Source organism: Stylophora pistillata, chromosome 9 (assembly GCF_964205215.1).
Source record: "Stylophora pistillata chromosome 9, jaStyPist1.2, whole genome shotgun sequence".
In the NCBI taxonomy this organism is placed as follows: domain Eukaryota; kingdom Metazoa; phylum Cnidaria; class Anthozoa; order Scleractinia; family Pocilloporidae; genus Stylophora; species Stylophora pistillata.
In genome coordinates this window covers 17,066,338-17,094,142 of record NC_142527.1, presented here as the reverse complement: position 1 = coordinate 17,094,142, position 27,805 = coordinate 17,066,338, and the positions used below count along the sequence as shown (strand labels likewise).

Below are 27,805 nucleotides of genomic sequence, written 5' to 3'. Positions count from 1 at the left end.
CGTATTTCGCAGCTTGCTCGCCTCGCAAATTTAGCGACTCTTTTCGGCTTAAGTCGCTGATTCAAACAGTGATGCTCTCTTTTTAAAGGAAAAAAAATGGAGAAGAGTCCTTACTTTACCCATGCGAAGTCAGAATACAAATCTCTTTTTTCATTTTGAATAGTTTATTTAAAAGCTGTGAAGAATAATTCATCATGGACCCCACACATCAGTTTAATCTTCATAAAGCAGTATCCCCGATCGAAGCATTTTAATTCTCAACATGCCATTCAAGTCTTTATTGGCCTTAAAAAAATTTACCAAACAAAATACTCTTCCTGTTATATAAATAAGTTGAAATTTTCGAGCTAAGAAAATGTGGCTTAAAAGACTGAAAAGCAGTACATCGTAAATTTTAGTTAGCTTTTAAAGCCGATTGTATTAAAGAACCATTTTAAATTCGCGTATAACAACGGTGCTGAGCACCCAAAAGATGGATTTAACATTTACGGTACGATACTATAACCTTATAATTTAGGGAACTGAATCTACCACGATTTTCAAACTTTAAAGGTACTTAATTAAAGAAAAGTTCTCTCCAGACGAAAACTGCTTCATAATAATAAATTCATAATAAAAGTAATCAAATACAGACCGAGTCTTTTCCTATGAATCTTATTCAAACGCTCGATTGAAATGGAAATAAGTCAAAGCAGCAAGATACGAAGGCGAAGGCTGCAAACAAACATTCTTCTTCCTTTTTATTTCTAGCAAAAACTCGCAGCACACGCACGCACCAAAGCTATTAGAGCTACTACCAAAGTTAGGAAAGCAACAAAGCTAACTTGAAAATGACGATAAACTCGCCAACTAGTTTTAATTGACTGATTAGCAAATTAATCTTATGTCTCTGCTGAATAAAAGAAAACTTTCCCAGTATTTGGGGAGTAATAGCCCATTTATATCTTTCTGGGAAATGAATAGTTCTCACAACTATTACTCAGTAACCGACGTGACATCGTCACCAAACAACAGTGGCACGCACCATTTCAACTAACTCCAATCTTGACAGTTTTTTCCCCCTAATTACTACCTTTTATATTTCCCTTCGACCAGGCTTCACCCCAGGTAAACGAAATACAGCATTCTGTACCATCAGTATGTTTAAGGCAGCTATTCCAGGAGGCAATCTTCCACAATCTCAAGAACACCATCCAGTGGACTCAACAATGAGTTGACTACACCACTGTCCTGTGGAGTCAAACATTCAAGGTGATTCAACATTAACACCAGTATCTAAAGACAGAACCATAACAGTGCCACGTACTTCATATCAAACTTTTTGCAAAAGAAAAAAAAACTCAATTTGTATGAGATTAATGGAATACTCGTCTACGAAAAAAATCTTGCAAGTCATACTAACCCCTCATACTTACAAAGATAACCTTCATCAGAATGGACTTCAGATAAAATTACTGAGTAATTTGCAAGTAAGCTAAGCACTTATTTGCATATTTCCACATTTCCAGACTACCAAATTAACATGCCTGCGAGTTAACTAATGTTCACACATTTCAGTTTTTATAGCCTTTGGGCACGTTTCCAAATCACACATCTTCATGTTTTATGATTTACCTAAAGTGATGACGTGTTCTGTGCTCTTGTACCCCAAATAAAAGCCAAAACTTCATACCTGCTGTTCAACACGTGAGCTGCTCCTATAGTAAGCAATGCCTCTGCCTTTGGGAGTACCTACAGCAATACAGCGGAATGCTTCAGGGATAATATCTTTGGGAATGGTAAAGATGATCTGAGCCCAAATGAGCTCGGAGAAGCCAAGAAAGAAGCACCACATCCACTGATACAAGTCCATGCCTTTCACGTGAAAGGCTGAGTGGAACAACTCAACTATTGCAATCTACAAGAAAAGAAAATCAATGAGAAGAATAAAGACTTTGTACTGGAGCCGAGCTTTGCATGAAAGTAATAATAATAATGATGATAATGACGATGATGATGATGATGATGATGATGATGATGTTTACCATAATAATATTGATAGTCAAGAAATAATGGTTATACTTGTTATCACATTTAACTTTATTTTAAGAGGGTAAGAAGAAGCACAATGACTGATGAACCCTAGTCATGAAATTAGTCTACAAAAATCACCTGCATTGCCAACTGTCCAAACCATATGATGAGGAAAGCAAAGTTTTTGTAAACTCCAAGGAAGACGTTCCTTTCTTGAAGCATTCGAGCATTGATCTCGTTAAACAGCTGCATGAGCACAAATGTTGTGAACACCATGGAGGCATGTTGAGTGGGCATACACAATGTCTCTGAATGGAAACCATCTGCAACGTCAAACCAGTCACTTCCTTTGAAGATCAACAAAAATATGACAACCAGCTGATACACGCTATGACCAATCACATTGCGGAGCAAAGTGCGAGAAATCAGCGGTTTGTGACGACCATAAGGTTTGTAATTCATGAGTCTGTCAATGGGAGTGTCTCTTGTTAAGGCAAAGCAGGCCAGTGTGTCCATTATCAGATTGATCCAAAGCAGCTGTGTAGCTACCAATGGGCTCCTCTGAAAAGGAAAGTAACTAAGTAATGGAAAAACATCATACCAGGTGACATTAAAAGCTGCAAAGCCACATGTTAAAAACAGCAGAAAAATACCAAGCCAGTAAATCTAGCTGAAATGGAAAGTGGGAAGCAGTTTCTGAAACAAACCAATCGCTTTTTACAATCCTTCAGTCTTGCTGCCGTTAACATCATTACTTGCGCATGGGATGAAAAGCTCCTAGGTCACCCCACAAATAAAATGCCTTGACATGTAACAGTTTGTGCTACTCTTATAGAAGGCATTAAAAAAATTATCTCAAAACCAAGAGCCAGCAAGTTTGAAACTTAGACCTTCTAATCCCTTCTATTTAGAAGAGGGTTGCAGGGATGATTAATCTCCAAGGTGTATTTATTTATGGATAATCTGGATAAGCAATCCTGTTTATCATGAACAGTATAGTGAACTTACCCCCACAAGACCTGCTCCAAAGATCACCACAATAACAGCAACCCAGCAGACAGTAAACTGAAATTGCATGAATTTTAGGACAGTGTGGTAGATATGACGTCCCCACTTGATAGCACTTACAATGCTGCTGAAGTCATCATTTAACAAGATGACATCAGAGGCTTCCTTAGCAATGTCTGTTCCTGCCACTCCCTGAAACACACAGATGACTGTTACAATACCAAGACTGTAACACCACTTGAAAATTATGCAAAAGAAAAAGATTACCAGGCAAAGTGCACTTGGCCACTTCTGTTAATTCACTGGCTCTTCTTTATTATATAGCCAGAAACTGCATTTTGATTCAATCACAGAATTGAGAAGGCAAACTAGTGCACAATTCTGTGGTCATCAAATCATACGAAGTGCACTCAAGTGCACCTAAACCCCCAAATTTTTTTTTCGCTTAACGAGATAAGCTTATTTTTTGGAGTATTTCTGTGCAAAATTTTTTTTAATTTGCTCAAATCTTGAATTTTCTGTGCCCAGTCAAAATGCAGAAAATTGGTCGCCATCTTGCCCCACAATGGAGTTTAAAGAGGAATGGCTCTAGCAGGTAATGTGACGTCAAATCAAGAACACGAAGGTCTGCATTTCACACATTTTCACTTGTTTGGGAAGGTTGTAGTCGATATTGCCCGAAAATATGCCGACTAAGTGTGTTGTAGGAGGATGTAGCAGTGTGCAAAATTTGCAAGAGGGTATCGCGCTTCATACATTCCTCATACAACACACCTAGTTGGCATATTTTAGACATATCTCCTGGCCCTCCTATTAAAGGACTGGCCACAGGGCTGATAACCCCTCCAACAACTAAAAAAAGTCCAAAAAACAGAGTAGCAAGAGATACATTACCAAGTAACATAGAAAAATAACACAAACAGCTACAATTTCCATGCAGAGTAACATAATTAGACCATATTTGTTACTCTGTATCAGCACAACTGTATCTGCATAAGAACCAACACTGATCTCATCAGATTAAATCAGGGCTCGACACTAACTTTTCAACTTACTAGCCAAGTGGCTAGTGATATCTTAGATGTTTTTAGATGTTACGACAATTTCAGTCTGTTTACTAGCCAAACTGGCTTGTGGAAATTGAAAACCACTAGCCAAAATGGAATTTCTACTAGTCTGTGGCTAGTGGGCTACTATTAGTGTCAAGCCCTGTTACATGGCTGATGGGTCCAAACTAAACTTATAGCTTGTAGATAATCTAAAGGCACAATGATCATACATAATAGGCTATTTGACTAGTATGTACAGTAAGGTCACTAATACCAATAAAATATAGAATTAGCAATGTATAAAATAAAACAGTACTGTTCATAGCACACTTACCATGGTGAAACCAACATCTGCCATTCTTAAGACTGGCCCATCATTAGCTCCTGATCCAGTCACAGCCACAATCTCTCCAGCACTTTTTACATGACTTTCCATCATTCCTTTCACTAAAACGTACTTATCTAAGGGTGTTGCTCTTGCCAGTACACATAGCTTGGGCAACATGGTATTAAACCGGTCAGTATTAATCTAAGGATAAAATCTCAAATTAGATGTTTCTGAGCAAACTTTGGGCTATCAAAATGCCTATTCCAAATATACTTTCAGCATTCTTTTGACCAGTACAATTATGTTGTACAAAACTTAAAGCATGTGGAACAGTAGAAGACAGGAAAGGAAAGTTTAACACACAAGTTTTAGAAAAATTCATGTATCACATGTACTATGTGTACTATGAACATTTCACATGTCACAAATTTAAAAGGAAAATTTCAAATCTATAGAATTCATATGCCACATATTAATTTTGGGCTTAATCAAAACTATAACAAAATTCTTCAATGTGATTGGTAATCAGCAGCCCAATTTAAACACCAATGGGACATTGTATGGGTCATGCTTGTAACTGGACAGTTCGCATGCCATGCCCGAGTATGTATGCATCACATGCATGCCCATTGTTGTGGTGAATTTTGCTGTTGCTTGATGAAAAAGTATAAACATAGTTTTGATTGATTGGTAACAGGACTTCATGTTGTCCAATTCTTTCTGTAGTCATACTCATGATTAACAAATTGGTATCCCCCTCCCCCCCCCCCCCCCTTATGCAGTTCTCCAATTTTGTTAACCACTTTTAAGATTACAGACTGAATTGGACTCCACTCATTCCTATTACCATGATAATTAATTTTGCGTTAGGTGTAAACCCTTTGCCACCCTCTCAATCACATTGGGTCCACTGTTGGTTGCCTTTTGCATTAGGTGTAAACCCTTTGCCACCCTCTCAATCACATTGGGTCCACTGTTGGTTGCCTTTTGCATTAGGTGTAAACCCTTTGCCACCCTCTCAATCACATTGGGTCCACTGTTGGTTGCCTTTTGCATTAGGTGTAAACCCTTTGCCACCCTCTCAATCACATTGGGTCCACTGTTGGTTGCCTTTTGGCAAATCAAGCCAGGCTGCTTCTAAGTAAGTTTGTACATTATTAAAAATTCTCAACTATGTAACTGTACTTTAGAAAGTTAAGTCATGTCAAAATTGAGCTTCTTTTAAAACTTGAGAAAAACAAAGTAAAATGTAACCTTCAGTACTTGCTCCTGTTATTAGCAGATTTTTAGAGACCTGGTAATTACCGTTTTGTCAGGGTCGTGGATATACGAGTTGAACTCTTTCCCATCATACACATAACTCTCTTCATCGGATTTATTGATGATGCCACATTTGACAGCAACAGATGTAGCAGTGATTACATTGTCACCAGTCACCATGCGCACAGTTATACCAGCTCTCTGACATTGCCCAATTGCATATGGTACCTTGAAATAAAGATAATTATGTATGATATATTTCACACAAAAAAAAAACCTTACTGTTGCGAACAATTTTATGAGCTAACTACCTAAAATTAATATTTTTAACTTATTAATGTAACTAGTATACTGTTCATGAAAAAAGAAAATCCTGAAATAATTTTGATAATAGGAAAAAACGAACAAATATTATTGTTTAATGGTTACAACACTAAATTCAGGTTAAAGAGAAATATAGCACAAACCATCTGCTGACGAGCACCAAACCTGTTCTCTAACTGGATCATTGATGCCAACAATCCCCTGGAGTGTCAAACTTGACAAAATTTCACTTTCTTTTTTCTTCAATAGCTCCTCACCATCTTGGGGGAAAAAAAAACAAAAACAGTTTGTCAGTTATTGAAAGTGAAACTCTACACCATATCTTTGAGTGAAATAGCAAAAATATTTCATATAACAAAGATTAGAAGTTGTAACTGATAAGTTCAACAAAGTGGTCTGCCTGATGGCTTCAATTGGTGGCATTTCAACTAAAAATGTACAAGAGTTGCTCTTGAACAATTCTGAGTTTCTTCAACATTTATGCATCACTCACAGTTAGTAACAAGAGAAGCTAAATCTAATTAGATCTTTAATCCTTTGAATTTGGTCAGACCTCTCTGGAAACTGCCCTTTCTAACAATTGATAACTTTTGATCCCAAATTTTGGTACTTTGTATTAAATAAATGTCTGAAAAAATTAAACACCATTATCCATGCCTATTAATATCCTTCGAGAAGTTCCTAGTCTCCCTCACAACTGTTTTTAGTCTCGTCACTCAACACTCCTCCCCACAAACAGCTGCTCACATTCCAACATTCCTTTCCGCTACTTCAACCAATCGCCATTCGGGTTACATAGGTCAAGAACTCTGCGCACCAAAGTAATATAACCAATCATATTGTTTGTTTCATCTTGGAGTTCAAAGCTTTCACGCGGGGGTCTTACTGTCAGTTGACTAGGGAAAGCTTCCAGCACAAGTCCGTATGGATGACTTCAAATAGGAGACATGCCAATAGAACCAATAGGAAATCTTCCCGGGGTATAACATAACTGTTGGCCGATTGCGGTAGAAATACTAGAATTGGCTGTAGCATTAGAAGTAAAAGTGGTATTGATCGGATCGAATTGTAAACATTTTGAGGATTTTCCCATGGCGCGAAGCTTGAATTTCTCCACTGTTGCTCTCAACATTCAATGAGTGCTTTGTTCTGGGAAGTTTGCAATCCTTGAAGATTCCCTTCAATTCATCTTTGAGCTCTTCAAGATGATCAGAGGCCTTTTTAAACTTGATCAATGGTTGGTAGCAAGTTTTACAAACTGACAACTCGCTGGTCGCTGAATAGCAGCTCATGTTCACATCCTGACAAGAACTAATAATCACCGGAAAATCAAAAGAACTTTTTCCAAAAACATAAATTTTTTCTTTTTCTCAACTGAAGTGGAACAAATAAAGTAATGATCACTTTGCAAAACCTTCTTTGACATTTCCTCTATCAAGAAATTATGATCAAATGCAGAATTTGAAAACACGGGAAAAACGATATTGATTACAATCTCTTGTGCTCTGATTGGTCACATAAGAAACAATGTCAGTGATCTCATTGGTGCAAAGGCAAAAAAGGGAAAGGAATGTTGTTCGAATGTGAGCAGCCGTTTGTGGGGAGGAGCATTGCGAGACAAGACTAAAAACAGCTGTGAGGGAGACTAAGAAGTTCCATGCACTTTTTAAAATTCAACAATTACCCACAGCCAGTAAAAATGTCCATTTTCACAATTTGCTCAAACTAGTATTTTTAACATGGAAAAAATCTTGGCAAATATGCCCAACAAGACTCCTTGAATAAAACAACAGCCTACAATTAGACACTGCTCCTATAATAACTCTCAAAATATGCCATGCAACTCTGGTCTGCTACTGATTGAACCAAATGTGATTTTTAGCCAACAAATCTATGTTGCCTAAAACTAGTTCTATAATACCTTTGTGGCTGATAAAAACAACATAATCCATATTTCCTTCTTTTCTAGCATATACTCTGTAGCCTGATTGTAGATCTTTAATTTGGGATATTACTTAATCAAAGAAAGTGAAAGTGAAAAAAAAAAAAAAAAAAAAACAGTTGAAAGGAAGGGCAGTTTCTGTAGAGGTCAATGAAATTAAAACTGTGTGTATACTAATTAGTCATAACTAAACCGTGCCCTGATCTTCATTCCTACTTTGTTTTCTGTTGCATTTTCTTTTTTTCTTGTGCATACTTTTGTAATGAACTATTACACTTGTAATTCTTAGGAATCTGTTATAGTATGGATGAGGAGAAACTGTAATAAGAATAACAAAAAAATTTAAAGCTTGGCAATTACAGTGTTCAAATATTTCCTTAAAACTTCAGAGAATAAAAAAAAATCTAAAACCACTCTCAAACAATGTGATTGGTTAACTATCCTCTATGTTTCTTCAGGTTTGAATAGTTGGAATTTGAAGACTCTTAGGTATCAAGACAATTTATGCATATTCAGTCTTGTCAAGGACTGGCCTGCATTCTTGTAAAAAAAAAAATTGTATTGTTTTCAAGGGAAAGCACCTTTCAATATCTTGTCATTTATTACTGAAAACTTGACTGCTTAAAGTTGGTTTAATTTATAGACATTTAACAAAATGCCCTAGTGTAAAATAAAATTTTCAATATGTCCACCAAAGTGAAGGAACTTTGTGTTCATCACTTGCCTAAATACTGTGGAGAACTAAGTCATGTTCCTATCCAACCTTGTAGACCAACATTCGGTACAAATTATAACTATAAACAAATCTCAGACCATGCATGTGTAACTAAAAGATACAGAAATGTACAAGTATAAGTGAGGCTAAAAAGATTAATAATTTTACCTTCAAAAGATATATATTTTGTTGTTAGACAAAGAATGCGCAATCCCTCTTTCTGCCATTGGTCAATCACATCTCTTGACAGATTCTCTACATCTTCCTTAGTAAATTCTTTCAGCTCCCCATTGATGCCAACAACATGACTGCAATGTTGAAGCAGTACTTCAGCAGCTCCTTTGGAATACACATGATAGCCTCCATGATCATCATTGATGATAGTACTCATACATTTGCGGTCAGGTGTGAACTCAAACACCTTGATTAATTTGCTCTGCGGGTAGTCATCTCTCCAAGACTGGTAGTACTCTCCAAACTGGAAAAGATACTGTAACAGGGCAGCATCTATCCTGTCACCACTCTGCTTAGGAATGTTATCCTCTCCTTCCTCCTACGAACAAAAGGGGAAGAGGGTATAGTTTATTAATCATGTGTACTTTTAAACAATATAAACTCCATTTTTTAATCTGTTATGAAACAAAATATGCCACTGTTGACATTATTGTGTGCACATTGCACATTAGCTGCCCCTTCCTTAACATCTTGAGGTAAGTTATACTATCATGCAATCTTTGAATCTTATAACTGATACTGCAGACTGTACAATTTCTATACTTCATAAATTGTGATCAGTATGTCTGACTGATCTTCTTGGATCAAACTATATATTTTACTGCAAAATTTTCCTGGTTAAAATAATTTTCAAACATATCTGAGTAGAACACTTCAGTTCTGACCAATAACTCTTTCAGTTGCAAGTTATTTATTGCTGTATATATTTGTCAGGAGCAAAAAGCCTGTTTCATTGACATGGCAATAATGTGGAAATCTTGCTGGCTAAACTGATTGGCTGATGAATAATGACTATCTACATCATGCATTTCAATCTGTGATACATTTGAAATATTTCACTTTTTAACCCACACTTGGCTCAAAGACAAAACAAGTACTATTTGTGGTAAACTTTCAGATGTTTTGAGTTATATAAATGACTTTCTTTTTTGGAGTTCTTCACTACTGACCAGTTTTGTTAAAACAAGGTGATCATTGACAGGTTGGTTGAGTGACAAAACTAATAAAAGTTTGATAAGCAGCTTTTTGCTTTATGCAATTCGTATTTTCGTGAGACTGTTCTTTGTTTTGTTTCATGAAGCTTCCAGAAGTGACATGTACACATATGCAATTACTTAAGATATTCTGCAACTGGATCAATGAAAAACCTCTATTAATCAATTCACATTCCTTATGGAATCTGATAAATTTAATCATAATTACCAGCAGAAATAAAAGGTCTGTCAAGCAAAAAGGTGTCATTACAACTCAGAAATAAATCTATACATACCAAGATCTGTGCAGAATAACTCGTGTTAACGGATATAGCCTTACAGAGATCTTCAAACATGTTCTTTGGAGTGCTGCTTTTAAACTGCCTCAGGTCCCCCTCAGAAACGTAGACTTTTTCACCAATGTAGCTCTTTTGTACTACCATGCGATTCTGAGTAAGAACCCCTGTCTTGTTACAGCAGATATTTGTGATATTTCCCATTGTTTCTAACATGTCCACATGTCGCACCAATGCTTTGTCATAGTACATCTCCTTGACACAGAATGCGAGACAGGATGACACCACTAGAGAGAGGGCTTCTGGGACAGTAATGATGAGCACAACAAAACCTATGATTAGAGACCTGATGTATTCATTGACAAGACTGACCTCAAAGGACTTTCCTTGTGTAGAGAAGGTGTGCACACTTAAGTGAATGACCAGAACTAAGATGGTAATTACTGCTAGAATGATGCTGATATAACCAAGAGCAACTTCAACCTTATTAACTTTTTGTTGGAGCATGGCATTATCTTCCTTGTGGTCAAAAGAAACTGAGTTAATATTCAAATCTTCTTCATCAGGGAAAACTGCCTTGAATGTAATAGTTGTAGTGGGTGATGAGGGAGACTGATTGTTGCTCTTGTAGATCTGTGTATTACAACCAACAGCCAATACAATCATTTTGCCACTTCCATTAACAACATGGGTACCACAAAATACCAGGGGGTCTATCTCTTTGGACACCATACTCTTCTTGCCTGTCAAAGCTGATTCATTGACAAGAAGATCGTTCACCTGAACAACCACTCCATCAGCTGGGATGAGAGTTCCTTTATTCAACAGGCACAGATCACCCACAACCACCTCTGAAGCAAGAAGGTCTAATACGATGCCTCCTCGGATAATCTTTACTTTACGTTCTCTGTTGATCTTGAACTGCAAACTGTGGAAATGACTTTCTTTAAGATAGTCACTAAAAGCCACCAGCAGAATCATTATGACAATGGTACTCATGATTCCGATACCCTCGTACATTGCTACAGCTAAACCATCCTGATCCTCACATTTCTCAGGAAAGACAGCTCCCAGAATTACAGAGAGTAAAGCTCCTATAAATAAAATCAATATCACCCAGTCCTTCAAAGCACAAAAGAGATATTCTAGAAAAGGTCTAGGTGGTTCCAGAGGCATAAAGTTTTTTCCAAACTTTTCACGCCTGTGCATCACCTCCTCGCGTATCCCAATTATTCCCCTGCTCACCGAGGTTTGAAGCTCATGAATCAAGTGCTGAACATCTCCAAACTTTTCTTCGATAACAGCAGCAGCTTCGGCTCCCCTGCTTTTCATGACTTCCACTAGCATCTCTGGAGTGTTTGTGAGATTAGGCTTAAACCCTGAGTCTACTTCGTCCATCATTTTGAAAGATGACGGCCACAGACTATGTTCCAGCCAAGACTGATAACAATACTTACGATGAAATAGTTACAACGGTTCACCCTAGGAAGACAAACAAATTAATTCCGTCTGGATGTATGAGACGTGTGTTTTTAAAAGTGCTTTAACCATTCGAAAACACTCGTGACTGTGCGGGTGGATTAAGGCGAAAGACATAATTGAGTTTGGATAAAAATCACGCAAAAATAACTAACTAGGAGACACAAATGTGTTTGATAAACATCTAATACGAAAATCTATTATGAACAGCTTAGTGGGAAAAAAAATTTGGCATCTCTATGGGAAGCAGCGCGCGACCAAGTACAAAGTCTCCTTTGAAGCTAAAGTACCTGCTGAGAACATGGTTAGGAAGTCACTGCCTTAATCACCTTAATTTCTTGAAGTTTCCTTCCCTGTGTGTAGCCTACTATAGAAAAATACTAACTCTCGTCACCCAGAAAAACAAACCAACGAAGCGTGTTTTCGTTAATCAATATTCATCTATGAGTTCACACCGTTATTTATATTGAGCGCGGCTTCTTCCCAGGATTTCACGGCCAAATCATTCTTTATACTATGGGGTGGGGCATGTGTGCCTTCCCCCGTTTCCCCTCATTTTGATAAGATCGTTCCTGCACCGACTCAAATTCTAATTCTTAGTGATTAGTAATTGATCTAACAATAAAGGTTAACCTTGCAGTATAATGACACAATAATGAATACATACAACTAACTTTCTGGGGGTGGTAGCACCTCATGTGTATTCTAAGATTTTGTCGAAATTAACATAGATTGCTACCTCAGAACTTCTACAGGAATTCTGATTTCAATATTGTTAATTGACGTTGTTTGCAATTTTCCAGATATAGTTGCTTTTTTTTTTTTTTCACAATCTCTATCAAAAAACGTAAAAAAAGAAAGAAAAAGGAAGAAAGGAAATAAGAAAAAGAAGAGGTTCTTACTTAGCATCGTTTTAGGACAGATACCCTGAGTTTGGTGGAAATGACTTATTTTAATCTCTTTTTTTTGCACTTTGTACCGTGGTATGTCTTTGATCACCTTTCATTTCATCACTACCCAGACCTAAATATCACACGCGATGAGATTCTAACTTGTGTATCATCACAGCAGTGTGTCCAAAGATACAGACCTAACACTGTGTGTAATACATGCACCTCATCCAATCAACACTTGTACATAGAACAGAAATGAATTGTTGCCATCCTATAATTAAAAAAAAAAATTCATAAAATTGACAAAAAATACTACAGCAAACAGTCAACCCAAGCCAAAAACGTAAGATTTATCCTTTTATTACGCTTATTAAATGGGAGTTCCCTGTAATATCTTTATCATAATGATAATGCAAAGGATCCTTATAGAATACTACAGTACATTCAATACACTATGGTCAGTACATTCAATACACTATGGTGAGACTCAATTGAATCCCCACCTTGAATCATTACACAGCAAATAAATAATTGATTAAAAATAGACAACTTGTTCATCTTAACATCTAAATATTGAAATGCTGTTGGAAGCATCAATTTTAAAAAAATAGAAATAGACAGCTATGAGTACACTGTTGCTATGCTATGATCTGGAAAAGACTGCAACTCTACCATACTTTCATAGTACTGAAATTGAAATTAATTTTATCAACAACTACCGCCTTAGAGTCATCAGCATATTTTATCTAAAAAGCTTCCGAGGTCTGGTTAGTTCCACAGACAACTATTTCTTGCTCTGTTTCCTTGGAGACCCAGAACTTTCTAAATATACATAAAGGGATTTGACCTTTGTCACCTGAAATGGTTGGCTCATGTTTCAACAAGACTGCCACCTCTGCATTTAATTGGAAAAAGGGGGAGAATAGACCTACCATTTCTCTCTTAGTAGAGGATTCTGTCAAACCATCCAAGGAGAAAGAGAAAAAAATTAACAATTTGGTGAGATGCCTATTTTCTTATTTTTGGAAGACATGTTTAATTTGATAACTTTCCTGGTATGAAAGTGTCAGAGTGGGAAAACAATAAAAAACATTTAAAATGCAAGGTGCAAAAGTAACAAATGGGTCCAGTTACTCAAATTTCTGGTAGAATCCTTGAACATTGAGATTTTGATGAACAGTAAAGTTCTGACCAACCTTTTAAACAACAATACAATGCAAAGATGACATTGCAATTGCAGCCCTATGATATAATTATATAAATATCACCAAAAAGTGCATATTTTAGTTCAACAGTTGCTTCTACTTTTTCTCTCACCAATCAATTTCAAACGTTTTGAACGCATCAAAATATCATTCCATTCTACGAGGACCTATTATGAATTTTTTTATATAAATGAAAGATTCAATCCCTTGATAATCACAGCACATTTATTTCTTTTGCTTTGAAAACTCTTCCAACACTTAGGGAAAGAGGGAAATACTCTCTGATGATTAACTAAGGATCCAGAAAACCAAATGATGACAAATTCAATCGTGGTATAAAAAATGAAGTTTACAGAAGGTCACCTTAAAGGAAATGTAAATGCATACTGATCCTATCAACCACTGAATTTTAAACCACTATCATATACATCACTGACAATCTGTGGCAAATTCAATGGCTTTTCTGAGCAAGAGAAAAGTATAAAGAGCTCCTCAATCATTTTATGCACTTTACAGCAACTGAGTTGACTTAGATTTCTTGCAAATTAGATTAAAACATCATTCAGTTAGAATTTTCTATTTGGCACTATAGATCTACTCTGGACACCAAAAAGATTAAAACAGAGGAGGAGAATTTTAGTCTGTCCACAGGGACTTCCACAGCAATCATGATCACCTGCATAGATTAAGAAAATGTTAAATCAAAGATAGTTTTGATTCATAAAAAGATTATGGTTAGAAATCAAGTAAGAGTTATTTCTCTACTTTTGATTTTTATTATGGAGGCTGATAGGAGTGATCAGTAGCAACACAGTGCAGGGTGCACATTAGGTGACCTAATGTGAATCAGTTTTACCGTGCTTCAGTGCAGGGTTACTCAAGCCCACCCGAAAAAGGTGGCTTCTTAAAATTTATAAGAAACCAGAAGTGCAAGGTTACCTTAATAGTGGTGATCATGCCTTACTTTAATGGTATTCAAGATGGGAGACATTTTAAATGATAGATACTTTTATGAGTACCATGTATTTATTGATAATAATTTCAATCATGTTGCACCAACACTAAATTTTGGCATCTTAAAATTTTTCTCCTTTATGCTTGCATAAGATTTTTATACAGAGCTTTCCACACTTGCATACCGCGGTATTGCTTCAGCTCCAGCTTCAGGTTCAGTACTATCCAAGGCAGATGGATACTGTGAATCATCGTAGACCATTGCTGTGCGTACTGGGGCTAGCAGAGAATTAAATACTGCTGGAGATGCAATGGCTCTTTGACTTCGTCCATCAATAACACTTCTGAATGCATTTACCACTCGGATCTAAGTAAAATAAAACCCCACAGTCATTAAGGAATGACAGAGCACAATAGATGGAACAGGAAAAAAAAATCAGTGTACACCACACACAACAACAGAGATTACTCATTGCTTGAGGAATTTTCTGGGGATTATGTACATTGTTTGCTAATACAAGTCTATAAAAATACAAGATAAGTCTTGGATTGGGGGTGTTTTTATTTGACAAGGGTGGTTCAACAGTGGATAACCATGTATCACCACTTTATTATTTAGCATGAGGTTTTCCTTTTCAAGTTAAGCAAAACTTTGTTATCTTTCCAAAAGCTTGCCAAAGAAGAAAAATTGACAAGTCAATTAAAGGTAGTTTCCAGTCCTGCTTTAAGCCTCTTATAAATCAAACTGCTCAGAACCATACCTAAGTTTTTTTCATAGAGTACAGTGAGGTAGTACACGAAAGGAGAGAGGGATGACATTCTACCCCCAGAACTTAGTTAAAAGGAGATATATCTACACATTTTGATCAAAGGAAGACACACTTGGCATTAATGAGGCCAAGTTCGAGCCAAAAAAAAGTAGAAACTCTTTGAAATAAGATACATGTAAATGTCAACACAGGAAATATAAACAGTAAATTTTTAAAAATGTTTTGCTAGGGAGATTCTGGGTGGTTTTTTATCATGTAGGTTACTATATCAGAGGATTTCCAGACACACACTACAAAAAAATAGTTTTGTATTTTAACAGTTACTTACTTGGTGTTGCAATCTTGTCAGACCACGTATCCACAACAGACGAGCCTTGCTGTCTTTTGATCCATCAGGTTCCACTATTGTCGCAAGGGGAAGTTCTTTCGTGCCAAATCGACACAGTTTTGGGAATGATGTCTTAGGAATTGTAAGGACTAGTTGTCCCCATAGCAACTCAGAAAATCCAAGGAAGACACACCAAAGCCATTCTTCCCAGCCCAGTCCTGTTACATGGAAGGCCTTCCCAGTCAGCTCAATTATTAGTATCTGAAAAACCAGGCAAAGTCTACTGTAAAATACCAAATTATGAGCTTATACCAGCTGGATATTCAAAAGGTTAATTTTCAAGTTAAGTGCAACAACAGCTGCTTCCACTCTTAAAATTTCAAAATAAGACAAACAATTCAGAGTACATTTACATCCTTTATCACCTTGACAAAAAAAAATACACAGTTACATCTTACCTGCACAACAAATGTTCCTGCCATGATAATAAGAAACACTGGATTATGGGTAATGCCAGAGAACACATTTCTTTCTCCATGAACTTTACGTGAATTAATTTCATTAAAGAGCTGCAGCATAACAAATGTATTAAAAACCACACTAGAGTGAGCTGTTGGTTTACAACGTGTTGTTTCCAAGTAACCATCTTCTATATCAAATAAATCATCTGCCAGGAATACCAAGACAAACAGGACAATCAGCTGGAAAATTGCATGACCAAGAATGTTCCTAATCATTGTACGCGAGATGAGTGGTTTGGTGCGTCCATAGGGTTTGCGTTGTAGGAGGTCTTCTGTTGGTGGCTCTGTAGCTAAGGCCAGTGATGCAAAGGAGTCCATGATAAGGTTCACCCAAAGAAGCTGTGTGCCAGTCAGTGGACTTACCTATCAAAATTAAAATTACATTAAAATGAATTCTCTAAATGATGTATATACATTTCTTATAACTAAAATTCTGAAATTTATATTGCTTGAGTTAATTAAGCAGATTCCCAGGACTTTCCAGGACCTGTGCTCTTTTCCCATGACTTTCCAGTACAAGAAAATGTCAAATCAAAATTCCACAACTTTCCAGCATTGGTTTTGTAATGAACAAAATGGGGTTTTGATGTTACCTCATATACATTTAGTCATTTGCTCACTAATTAAATAAAGACAAATGCGTACTTGTACTTGTACTTTACCTGAACAACACAAGCACCAACAAAGGCAACAATGATAGCAACCAAGTTCACTGTTAACTGAAACTGCAAAAACTTTGAGATGCTGTCATAGACATTGCGCCCCCACATAACAGCTTTAACAATGCTCCTAAAGTTATCATCAGTCAGAATGATATCAGATGCCTCTTTAGCAACATCTGTTCCTGCAATACCCTGAAACATAAACAGGATCATGCTCAAGTTTGAACTGCTACATGCAAATTAAGAGTAGTTGCTGTGTTAATAAGTTAAGAAGTAGGTAAGAGAAGCAGGTAATTTTGTGTTGATATCAGAAACATTACAGTAGTTTTGTGGTATTGTAATTCATGTATCACTCACATCTAGCTCATGAGCCTTTAAAAATGCTAGTAGTGCAATTTGAAAAGAAAATATCATTCCTACTCAGATGAAGATTTAGTTTACAATAACTGTTAGACACTGATTTCCTATGACACTTAAGAAAATCAAGGAATAGAAATATTACCATGGCAAAGCCAACATCAGCTTTCTTGAGTGCTGGACCATCATTGGTGCCATCGCCAGTTACAGCCACAATTTCCCGTGTTGGATTAAGCTTGCTGTCAATAATGCCCTTCACAAGAGTATACTTGTCTTGGGGTGAGGAACGAGCTAACACACGTAACTTGGGCCACACTTCATCAAACTTCTTCTGGCTGACCTGTACAGTGAAATATGTTGATATGTATAGGTAAAATTCCAAAAACTTGGAAGGTAATAGGAAACCAAAAGAAACAAAATAACAACAATCAGCAAAAAATTGCTGACACATTGCTCCTTTCAACCCCCTCGTACTTCAATTTTATCTCTTCATCCCTGGTTTAGTTAACCTGTTTGCCCCCTTCCTCCCCCCCTCCCCCCCCAAAAAATGTTGTATTGCAATTCCATGAACTTTTAGCAAGCATTGAAAGGGGAAGGGGGGCTGTTAATGATTTATAGTGTGGTAGAAACAGGACTGTTATTCTTCACTTAAATAAAACTCTTCCAACAGGATGTATCAACTAATTTTGATGCTGATTGAAGGTACATCTCTGTCCAGCTTCCCACCTTCCCTGAAGAGTCGCGGATGAGTTTATTGAACTCTTTGCCTTCCAGTACCAGAAATTCACTGTTAGGTTGCAGGATGCCACATTTGAAAGCAATGGATCTGGCAGTGTTAACATTATCACCTGTGACCATGCGCACAACAATTCCTGCATGCTGGCATTTTAAAATAGCATCTGGTACCTGAAAATATTGCATAAGGAGTCAGTTTGTCCTGAGGTTACCAGCTAATAGAGTACGATTTTCAAGCACACCACAACAATGATGAAAAAAAAGGTTTCACACTAGTAAAGCATTGAAAACAAAATTCAGTGGAACCCAAAAACCAATTGCTACTTTTTCATGCAACAAAATTTGTGTAAAACTAATAAAATGAAATTATTAATATAAACAAAGAACACAGTTGACATAAAAAGCCTTGCAAAACAATGTTACAACCAAAACAATTAGCCTGGCAGATTTTGAAGCCTGTGGCAAGGTTTCACAAATATGAAACCTTTGCAGCTCCTGAAATCCACTTACTGCAGTTCTCAAGTTATATGAAGATGACTTGAAACCCTAAATACTTCTCTCTTTTTTTCACCTCTAGTCTTAACAAGCAGAAGCATAATTTACCTCAGGGCGCACAGGATCTTCAATTCCAACAACTCCAATGCATGTCAAGTGAGACAGCACTTCACCTTCATTTTCCCAGTCTGGTTCTAGTTCTGCACTAGCTTCTCCAGCTAAACAACATACCAAAATGTAGCGAGTCTCACATTACTAGAAAAGTCACTGGAACGTTCCTGAGTAATTATTTTTTTTCTCATCACTTGTCTGCTTGATTTTGTGTTGGTATTGTAAGGAGAAATTCTGTCTTGGTCAGTTACAAGAGTTTAAGGGTTAATTCGCATGTGTTGTGATTACGATAAAGTGGTTATGAAACAAGTTTCAATGACTAAATTTTTTCCAACCTTTCTCAGGAGGAACTCCATTGGCTGGAAAATCTCTGTAAGCTAAGGTGATGGTCCTCAAACCGTCAGAGGCCATTGGCTCGATTACACCTTTCACCATGTTTTCAGCATCAGCTGCTGTGAAGGGCCTGATTTCACCATCTTTGCCAATAATGGATGTACAGCGATTCAACATTATCTCAGATGCACCCTTGGAATATATTCGAAATCCTCCACCGGGGAGCTGTACAGCTGTTGTCATTGATTTCCTTGCAGAGTTAAATGTGTAGACCTTAACAAAACTAGATTCTGGGTTGTTATCTCTGTAATCTTGATAAGTTTCACCAATTTCAAGTACAAAGCCAAGCAATGCACATTCAGTTTTATTTCCAACTTGTGTTGGGAGACCATCAGGAAGATCTGAAGGCTATAACCAGCAATAAAAAAAATTCAATTCACTGAAAGACATTTAGAAGAATTAAATCATAAAAAAAGCAGCATCATCTTTGTTGGAAAAAAATAGGGAACATTAATGCTGTCTTAACTTCAATCTTCATGCTACTGCCAGCAGCTACTACAGATGAATATTTTCAAATTAGACATTCCAAATAAAGACCAAGGTATCTTCACTCTAATTTCCATAAGTAAACTTTTCAGATAATATGGGTAGCTCAAAAGAAACTTTGAATTGTTTCTTATTTACCATATACACAGGCTGATAGCCAAGAGATTAGGATGTCAGATTAGGCTGAGATTTAATAATGAGGCAGCTCAAAGATGTCACAATGATATACCCAGCCTGGTAATGACATTCGCAACACTTGAATGCTGGGCTACTAAGCTTCCTGTTCATAAAAAGGTGACAGCAAGAAATGGAAAGAAGTTGCAATGAAAAAGTGCTTAAAACAAGGTTTTATTACATTTATTTAACTGGTGGTAGTGTTGCTAATAGTTAGTGAATATTAGTTTGTCAGGCATATATATAAATGTCTTAAATTAGATGATAGTTGTTCTACATTGAACAATTGTCCATGTAAACTCAGAAGTGCCCGTCGTGCCTTCCAAGTGATTGCCAACCAAAAATCCAGCCAAATTTTGCCAGCAACTGGCTCTTATAAAAAAAAAAAAAAAAAAAAAACAAAGCAAAAAACCCACTCGATTGCTGAACACTAATTTCAATATTTTCAGGTCTCAATTTTGCATTAAAAGAAAAGAATTATTCCAGGTGGTAGGTTGATTCTTCAGTTGAATCTCAGCTTATTTTCCAACGTATTCTGCTGTAAGGACTTTCATAAAACTTAACAAATAATATTAATAGTAATTAAAACAAAAGGTGTCAGACACACCAGCATTGAAATATAAGAAATTGTATGCAATCTTTGTTCTTTTTGCAAACATATATCATTGATGATGAAAACAGACAAGTATCTGTGAATTTTGCACAAGGAGATTACTGGACAACTAATGACAAAATTGAAAAAATCTAGAGGCCACAAAACAAGTACTATTTCATTAAATCATCATAGCTGTAATTAGAAAAAAAAAACTTATTCAAATTTTCTTTACGTAATGCTGAAAAGGAAAGACACCATAAACATTCCATTTGCCTGATGAAGAATAAATGTCCAAAACATGTAATACATGTACCATCTCTACAAATAACAAGAAAGGCCACCATAAAAGGATAGAAGGGCAGAAAACATCTGTTTTTCCTTCCTTGAGGAAAGAGGGTTAATTACTTACACTAGGAAATGGTTTTGAGGTTTACTATCTGTCCCAGGATTTATCTCAAAAATAAAACACAGTTCTAAATAAATAAATGCAAATTTGAAAAAACCTAGAGAAACAAAACAAGGCCTCTTTTTCATGATTCAAAATAGAAATTTTCGTTCACTAAAAAAAAAACTATTTTAGGAAAATATCGTTTTTCAACCAGATTTCTGAATTTCTTTTATCCTGTACAAAGGTTGGTGATATTTACACCTCAGTGATACTGCTATTTTGACTTGGCAGGATGCATAAGGCATCTGACCTTGACAATATTTCTTGTTTTTATTGTATTGAAAAAATAAGGAAAAATAAAAAATGGAAAAAAAAAATAAAAATAAAAAAAAGCCACCCATGAAAACATACAATTTGAGCTTGACAAGTTTACCAGATGTTGTTCTCATTTCTTTGGTACATATTTTGAAATTCAAATAAATGCAGCTATTAATTGTGGTTATCTGCCAAACAAAAAAACTTAAATGTACTTTTCTGGCTCACCTTAAGACAACTCAAAACCATGCTATGTTTTCTAATGGGCTTTTTGTGTATCCATGTACATATCTAACTTATTCTATAGGGAAATGTCATATTAATTTACATGTTTTGCTTTGGAGAAAAGTAGTAATTGAAAGTCACTTGGTAATGAGCACTGTCATACTTGTAAGGATGATAATATACTACTGACATCAAAGGGAAAGCCAAAAGGTATAACAGGAATTGACGCTTAAGTGGTACACAAGGGAACTGATGTAGTTTGCCAAAATATCTGTTCTGTCTGTGATATTAAGATATAAACAATGTCAATCAACATCAATTACAGAGTAAACTTGATAAATGAGATGGAAAACTACTGAGATATAAAACTTTTTGTCAGCTTTTAAAGAACACTCAGTTGTAATCAGAATTGCTTTGCAGAAAGCATCAAGCAACCCACCCCTGCTCCCCCCTAAAAAAAGAACTTGAAGAAAGCAAAACATTTCAAATTGATAACAGATTTTTCCTTCAACAACATTGAAAACCTTAATCAGATTTTTATTTCAAGAGAGTGCTGTGAACTAGCTGCAGTGTGTTATTTATCATTTGTGAATACAGACACATCTTGTACATAAAAGCTAAACCAACCAAACTATAACATGATGAATTCTTTGCATTGTAATTATTCACCATAAAGTTATCCTAGGTAAACAAAATGACTTTTTTAACCTCTTTTGCCCTTTATTGTCATAATTGACCTATAGAAATCTAATGACAAACAACTGGAGATAGAATGTTTACTCACCAGTATATTGGAAGCGTAGCTACTGTTGATTGCAATTCCTTTACAAAGCAACTCAACCAGTGTCTGTGGCAGCTGTCCTTGTTTGGGCACTTCTTTGTTATGATTGTCTGCTAGATAACTCTGAACTACAGTCATGCGATTTGTGGTTAGAGTTCCTGTCTTGTCCGAGCAGATGGCTGTTGCATTGCCCATGGTTTCACAGGCATCAAGATGTCTGACTAAATTATTGTCATCCAACATTTTCTTAACAGAGTATGCCAGAGAGATTGTAACAGCCAGTGGCAGACCCTCAGGTACAGCTACAACTAACACAGTTAGACCAGTAATAAAGGCATTGACGTAAGCATTTAAGTGCTGATTCTGCCAAGAAGCTTTCTCATTTACATACTTTCTGATGCTGAACTGCAGAACCATGACTATAATTGTTAGGAGGGCAGCAGCCACACCTAACCAACCAATACTGACAGCCAGTTTTGTCAACTTTCCTTGAAGAATGGATTTCTCATCCTTGTCTTTCTTCTCCTTTCCATTAGAATCAAAATCTTTCTCCTCATCCAAGTTGATATCCTCAAAGTCATCCTGACTGGTTTTAATGGATGGTGACTGTGGTGCTTCCCCACCCCCTCCATCTGGCTTCTCTTCTCCTTTATCACCATGTGTTCCAAGTAAGGAAAAGATTATTCCTGTCTGTGAATTCAGTCCCACAGCACAAACCACCATCTTACCACTTCCTTCCATAACGTGGGTTCCAGCAAGTAACAGTGGGTCTCTATCTGGTCCTTTCTTAACAAGGTCTGATTCCCCTGTCAGAGAGCTCTCATCAACTTTCAAGTCATTACACTGAACAACAACACCATCAGCTGGCAATAAGTCACCATATTTGACCTGGCAAAGGTCACCTACAACTATTTCGCTGTTAAGTACTTCAATTGGTTCTCCATGCCTCACCACCGTAAATCTGTGTTCGCTTTCGATTTTATTCTGCAAGCCTCGAAACTGCTGCTCTTTTTGATAATCATTCACTGCAGTCACTAATGCCACTATTATCACCGCAACAATAATAGCGAAGCCATCGATCCAGCCAGTGTTGTCTTCCGACCCCTCGCAATCCTCTGGCGCAAAAATTCCTAAAAGAAGGGACACGACCGCTGCAACGGTAAGAATTATTAGGATGGTATCCTTGAAGGCATCAATGAGAAACTGGAGGAAGGTTTTGGGAGGTTTTGGTGGAATGAAATTATAACCAAACACTTTCTTGCGATTTTCAAGGTCATCGGCAAATCCACCAATTCCTCTCTCGGAAGAAGTGTGCAGCTTGTGGATAAGCTTCTGCACGCCTCCAAAGTTTGAATTTAAGTAATCTCTTGCTTCATGTCCCCTGTGCTCCATCAGCAAGGTAAGATCTCTGACAGAAATATCTGAAAAATCGGCGACTGCATTGAAATCCATAGAGTCGAACGAATGCAACGACTGTAGCTCTTCCTTTTTAATTGAAGGTTCTGCCATGATTAATGCTAGTTTACAAAATCTCAATTTCTATCTGTTTAAAATCTTGTACAGCTCTCGTATCGAAGCCTCGTGGGATATATTTTAAAATTAAACTCACAGTGGAAAGTTCGATCGTTCCACCTCACTGTTCAAAAACACACCAAACCTCTTTTGTCCCTAAATTTAGCACAAGGCAGAAGATCAAGTAGTCAGCGACCACAGTTATGCCAGAAGATACTTTCCAGTTTGCAGGGTGGAAACCAAAATTTTTTTTCACAAGTTTCTTCTCAAACAAATGGACAGAAGGATGCCAGATTCCAGGGCTAGCGTCACTCCTTTTGCTGGAACAAAACAACACGATTCTGTCCGCTGCAGGTCTGCTGCTTCCCTAGCTCTCTAGGACAGAAGTTTCAGTTTTGACACCTTCTCAAATCAACTGGGATACAGTCTTTCACAAGCGAGCAGCTTCTAACAATAACAGAATGAAAAACACCAGCCCAACAAACAGGACTCGGGCACGCCAGGTCGTGTACCGGGAAATTAACAGTCAAATTCTCCACGGCTAATTCAGGCACCAAATCGATGTGCTTTTCAACGTGAACCAGATCGCCCCTTTGACTCTGTACAGCAAAGAACAAACACAGGCAATTCAAGGAAACAATCTAGTTCACTCCTTTCACGAAGAGCTTCTCATAAGCGAAGCAAGGTAAAATCTTGCCCTCAGGCACGTGATGAACAGCTTATGATTGGCTATTTTGAATCCTCTTGACATTTGATTGGTCGATGGTCGCTATGTTACAAGGACGTCATTCGCCAGTGAGCCACAGATTTGCCGCACCCACCAAAGGGTGGCTTGATCACTGCGGCTTCTGCATGCAGTTCCGCGACATTTCGGTAAAAATATATTCATCTTGAATATCATATAGCTTTGTAACACGCGTAGAGATAATCATATTTCAACTATGAGAAAGGTTGGTGAGGTGCTTTTGAAAATGGAACAAAGGTGCAATCTTTATTTCCAATTTGAAGTCAAAGAAAAAGTAGCTTACTGGGGGGCATACATAAAATTTCCTTGGCTCAAATGATAAGTATAAAAATTAAATAGTACGATTTTTAGTGGGAGTATTTGGGCTGCCCTAGAAAAAGATTTGCATATCAAACAATAACTTCGGTGGTTTTCAATTTTGAGAGAAGATTTAGATCTGACGAAAGATGATACGAGACGATTCCAATTTAAAATGGTATTTGTAAGATGTTTCCGAGAGGGAGAGAGAGGAGACAGAGCAAGAGAAACAATGAATATTATAAGAGATCAGATTTCCTAAAATAACGATGATCGCCATCCCAATCGCCTTCCGAAGATAAGCATAAAAACTCTATCGCAACATTTATCCATATTTTCATTCAGTAATTTTCCAGCTCAGAGGAAATAAGTGTAAGTCATGATTGGGGATATCGGGTTTAACGAAAAGCTTTGATTTTTACCACATTGGTGTTCCGAGGGTTCCCTGAATGGCTGACGTTGCCGTTTTTTGATGAATAATTTATTTTACATTATTAGTTTGAACTTGGTTCTCTACAAAACAGGCTGGGATTTTCCCACTCCTTTAATTTGCCCTCGCAAAACGGAAGATCTGATGTAAATCAACTTTTATTCTTTCAAATCAGGTGCTGGCTGACCACCAACTCGCTCCTTGTGAGCACGTTTACATCTGGTCAGTGGTTGTAGCCTATAATTGAAGGAATAGAAGATGGCGGGCGAAAAACTCGTGTTCAAGGAAGTTCTTCCTAAACAAGGACTCCTCTTTACTGAACAGACGCCAATGCCGGTTCTTTGCAAACCAAAAATAATGCCTATGAAGTCAGTGACGCTTGAAAAGCTGGAAACCATGCAGAAAGAAGCCCAAGAAGCTGTGAAGCGCCAGGAGCAAGAACAGAAGTTACATGGCGGATTTACGTAGCAACGTCAAGTCGAAACAAGGATTAAGGTTTTGTGGTCTTTGTCCATATCATAGGTGTTTGGCGATTCAGTATTAATTTGTGACTGAAACCATCTGCGGCCCATATCAAATTAAAACAACAAGATGACGAGCAGAGCTATTTTTTGCTTCGCCTGTTTGCCTACAAACAGATTTAAAAATATCTCTTACGTTCCCTACAAATGACAGGTCATCTTGAAGGGTTCACGTGGAATTCAAAGGTCTCGTGGATGGCCACGGGCAGATCGAATAAATGTGGTTATGCAATGGAATACGTGTGTCCAGTAGCAGGCAGTGCTCCTTTTTGTGTGATTTTATCTTCATTGTACTATTCAGAACTTAAACTCCTCTCTATAGAAGATGCAACACCGTGGCAGTTATGCATAATGTATGATTAATCTTGCCTCAATCCTTGGATAGAAATTGTCGTAATTCTTCTTAGTTTGAATTTATTTTCCCAAAGTCAGTATTTTTCAGGAATTGTAAAATCTCTGTAATCATAGTATTAGTAATACTTATAGCTAGTGTAAGATTGGAAGTGCTGCTGTCCAATGATTCCCTATATTTGCACACGAAACAAAATAAGCTGGAAGATTAGATAATTGTTGGTACATGGGATATGACAAAATTAGATATATTTTTTGTGTATATATATATATAAACAGAATAAAAAGGTGAACCAAATGATGAGCTCCCAGTAGAAGGATCCATTACTAGTTACTCGAGTTTCACACTAAAATTTAACAATAAAATTTCATATTTTATTGTTAAATTTCATATTTTATTGTTAAATTTTAGCGTGTAATTTTAATTTCTATTATCCTTGTATTACTCTTATGGAATTTTATGTAAAACATTTTTATTCCACTTATTTAAGACTTTTGTATTGCTTGTAAATTTTACTCCATGTTGATATTTAGTGCTGAGGAAGCCCGAATGGGCGAAACGTACACATATTAAAGGCCACATAAGAAAAGTTTGCTTCTTTGTCTGTTTATTCCACTTAAATAAATTACCAAAAGGACGTAAAGACAGAAGAGTGACGATAACTCTCAATAAAGTTGTCATTTCTTTATTGAGACATATATTTATATACTCAAGTTCAAGATGTACAAGAGCCTTGTCCATAGGAGTTTTTATTAATAAATATTTACAAGTGGTTACATGGTTATGCAATGCAAACCAAGAACACTTTGCTTTATACTCTTTCTCTCATTCCCTCCAACTATTTATATAAATAATCAAATGTGAAAGAAGGAAATTATTACTAGTTACTCGAGTTTCATGCTCTAGGCGATCATCAGACTGAGAGTTGTCTACGAGAAGTAAACGGTTATGAATGTTTAAAATTCAAGAACGGTTAGAAGTCGTCACGCGCGCGTTCCTTCTGATTGGATGCTGTGAAAAACTTGTTTTCGTGGCGGCATTTCGTTACAAGCTCAGATTTCTTATTTAAGAGAGAGGCATTTTGAGCAGTCAAGATGCAAAGTTTTCAGCCAAACATAGGTTGCAACGAGATGGTTTGCCTTTATATGCGCTTGCCCTTTTGATGATGTGCCAGTTGATCTTGTAGTCATTGCCTCACTCCTTTAAGTCCCAAATGTCTTTTGAAAGTACAGTGTCATGTGAGTATTTTCGGTTTTTGAAAGAGTTTGTGGTTGTTGTATCTTGTTTTGAATGCATGTTCTGTTATTCCAATGTAGAATGAAACTCGAGTAACTAGTAACAATTTCCTTCTTTCACATTTGTATTTTGCTCTGCACATTTCTGCATCGAGCACTCCAAGGATAAGTGAAACAACTTTATTTCTTGTTTATTCATTTATATATATTTATTAAAAACTGGATCATTGGATAATGCAATTCAAGACATTTTATTGGCTTAGCCCTTATGGTATATGAGCTAATTTACCATAATCTAATATCTGTACATTATGCAGTAAATGGCTTGAACCCGGGGGTAACATATGAAGGTGTAGTCTGATCGTCCGGGTGAGTGTAGTCCTGAGAAGGACTGTTGTCGGTGGTAGTGACTGACGTTTCGACAACCTGTGCGGAAGTCATCATCAGAGTCAAGTGAATGATTGTTGTCAGTAGAACTACCTCTATATACTGACAACAATCATTCACTTGACTCTGATGATGACTTCCGCACAGGTTGTCGAAACGTCAGTCACTACCACCGACAACAGTCCTTCTCAGGACTACACTCACCCGGACGATCAGACTACACCTTCATATCTGTACATTGTAACATCCGGTTTCTTCTTACAAAATAAAGTCGAGATTTGTCTAATATCTTGGGGGCATTTTTTTTAATTAATAA

The 27,805-nt window shown here is 36.9% G+C and overlaps 3 protein-coding genes across 5 annotated transcripts in view; 1 reads left to right on the top strand and 2 right to left on the bottom strand.

Moving 5' to 3' along the window:
• LOC148723568 (uncharacterized) overlaps positions 1-27,805 on the top strand; it is a 401,859-nt gene that overhangs the window by 344,384 nt on the left and 29,670 nt on the right. The gene's annotated exons all lie outside the window — the stretch shown is intronic.
• On the bottom strand, positions 146-12,103 carry LOC111326060 (plasma membrane calcium-transporting ATPase 4). 2 transcript variants are annotated; one of them, XM_022929989.2, is made up of 10 exons: positions 11,952-12,103; positions 10,144-11,625; positions 8,808-9,192; positions 6,148-6,242; positions 5,704-5,886; positions 4,405-4,599; positions 3,022-3,213; positions 2,152-2,574; positions 1,673-1,897; positions 146-1,230 (listed from the first exon to the last, which is right to left on the bottom strand). In XM_022929989.2, the coding sequence occupies exons 2-10, from the start codon at positions 11,542-11,544 to the stop codon at positions 1,153-1,155; spliced, it is 3,177 nt and encodes a 1,058-aa protein (XP_022785724.2). In that variant the 5' UTR covers positions 11,545-11,625; positions 11,952-12,103; the 3' UTR covers positions 146-1,152. The 2 variants fall into 2 exon arrangements, with proteins under 2 accessions (XP_022785724.2, XP_088588415.1); XM_088732289.1 differs by having other exon boundaries at positions 11,913-12,070.
• On the bottom strand, positions 12,860-24,187 carry LOC111326059 (plasma membrane calcium-transporting ATPase 3). Of its 2 annotated transcripts, XM_022929988.2 has the most exons (10): positions 22,014-24,187; positions 18,989-19,394; positions 18,651-18,760; positions 18,039-18,218; positions 17,458-17,652; positions 16,956-17,147; positions 16,231-16,656; positions 15,773-16,033; positions 14,860-15,041; positions 12,860-14,396 (listed from the first exon to the last, which is right to left on the bottom strand). In XM_022929988.2, exons 1-10 carry the CDS (start codon positions 23,517-23,519, stop codon positions 14,393-14,395), a joined length of 3,462 nt encoding a protein of 1,153 aa, XP_022785723.2. In that variant the 5' UTR covers positions 23,520-24,187; the 3' UTR covers positions 12,860-14,392. The 2 variants fall into 2 exon arrangements, with proteins under 2 accessions (XP_022785723.2, XP_088588414.1); XM_088732288.1 differs by having other exon boundaries at positions 12,860-15,041; positions 22,014-24,178.

Coding starts and splice junctions, on each gene's coding strand:
- LOC111326060 (XM_022929989.2), bottom strand. CDS start 11,544: ATGATGGACGAAGTAGACTCAGGGTTTAAGCCTAATCTCACAAACACT. Junction 4,600..5,703: donor TCCACGACCCTGACAAAACG/GTAATTACCAGG, acceptor TTTTATCCTTAG/ATTAATACTGACCGGTTTAA. Junction 1,231..1,672: donor GCTCACGTGTTGAACAGCAG/GTATGAAGTTTT, acceptor TTGACTCCACAG/GACAGTGGTGTAGTCAACTC.
- LOC111326059 (XM_088732288.1), bottom strand. CDS start 23,519: ATGGCAGAACCTTCAATTAAAAAGGAAGAGCTACAGTCGTTGCATTCG. Junction 17,148..17,457: donor CTGATGTTGGCTTTGCCATG/GTAATATTTCTA, acceptor TTTATGTTTCAG/GGTATTGCAGGAACAGATGT. Junction 16,034..16,230: donor CAGGAACATTTGTTGTGCAG/GTAAGATGTAAC, acceptor CTGGTTTTTCAG/ATACTAATAATTGAGCTGAC.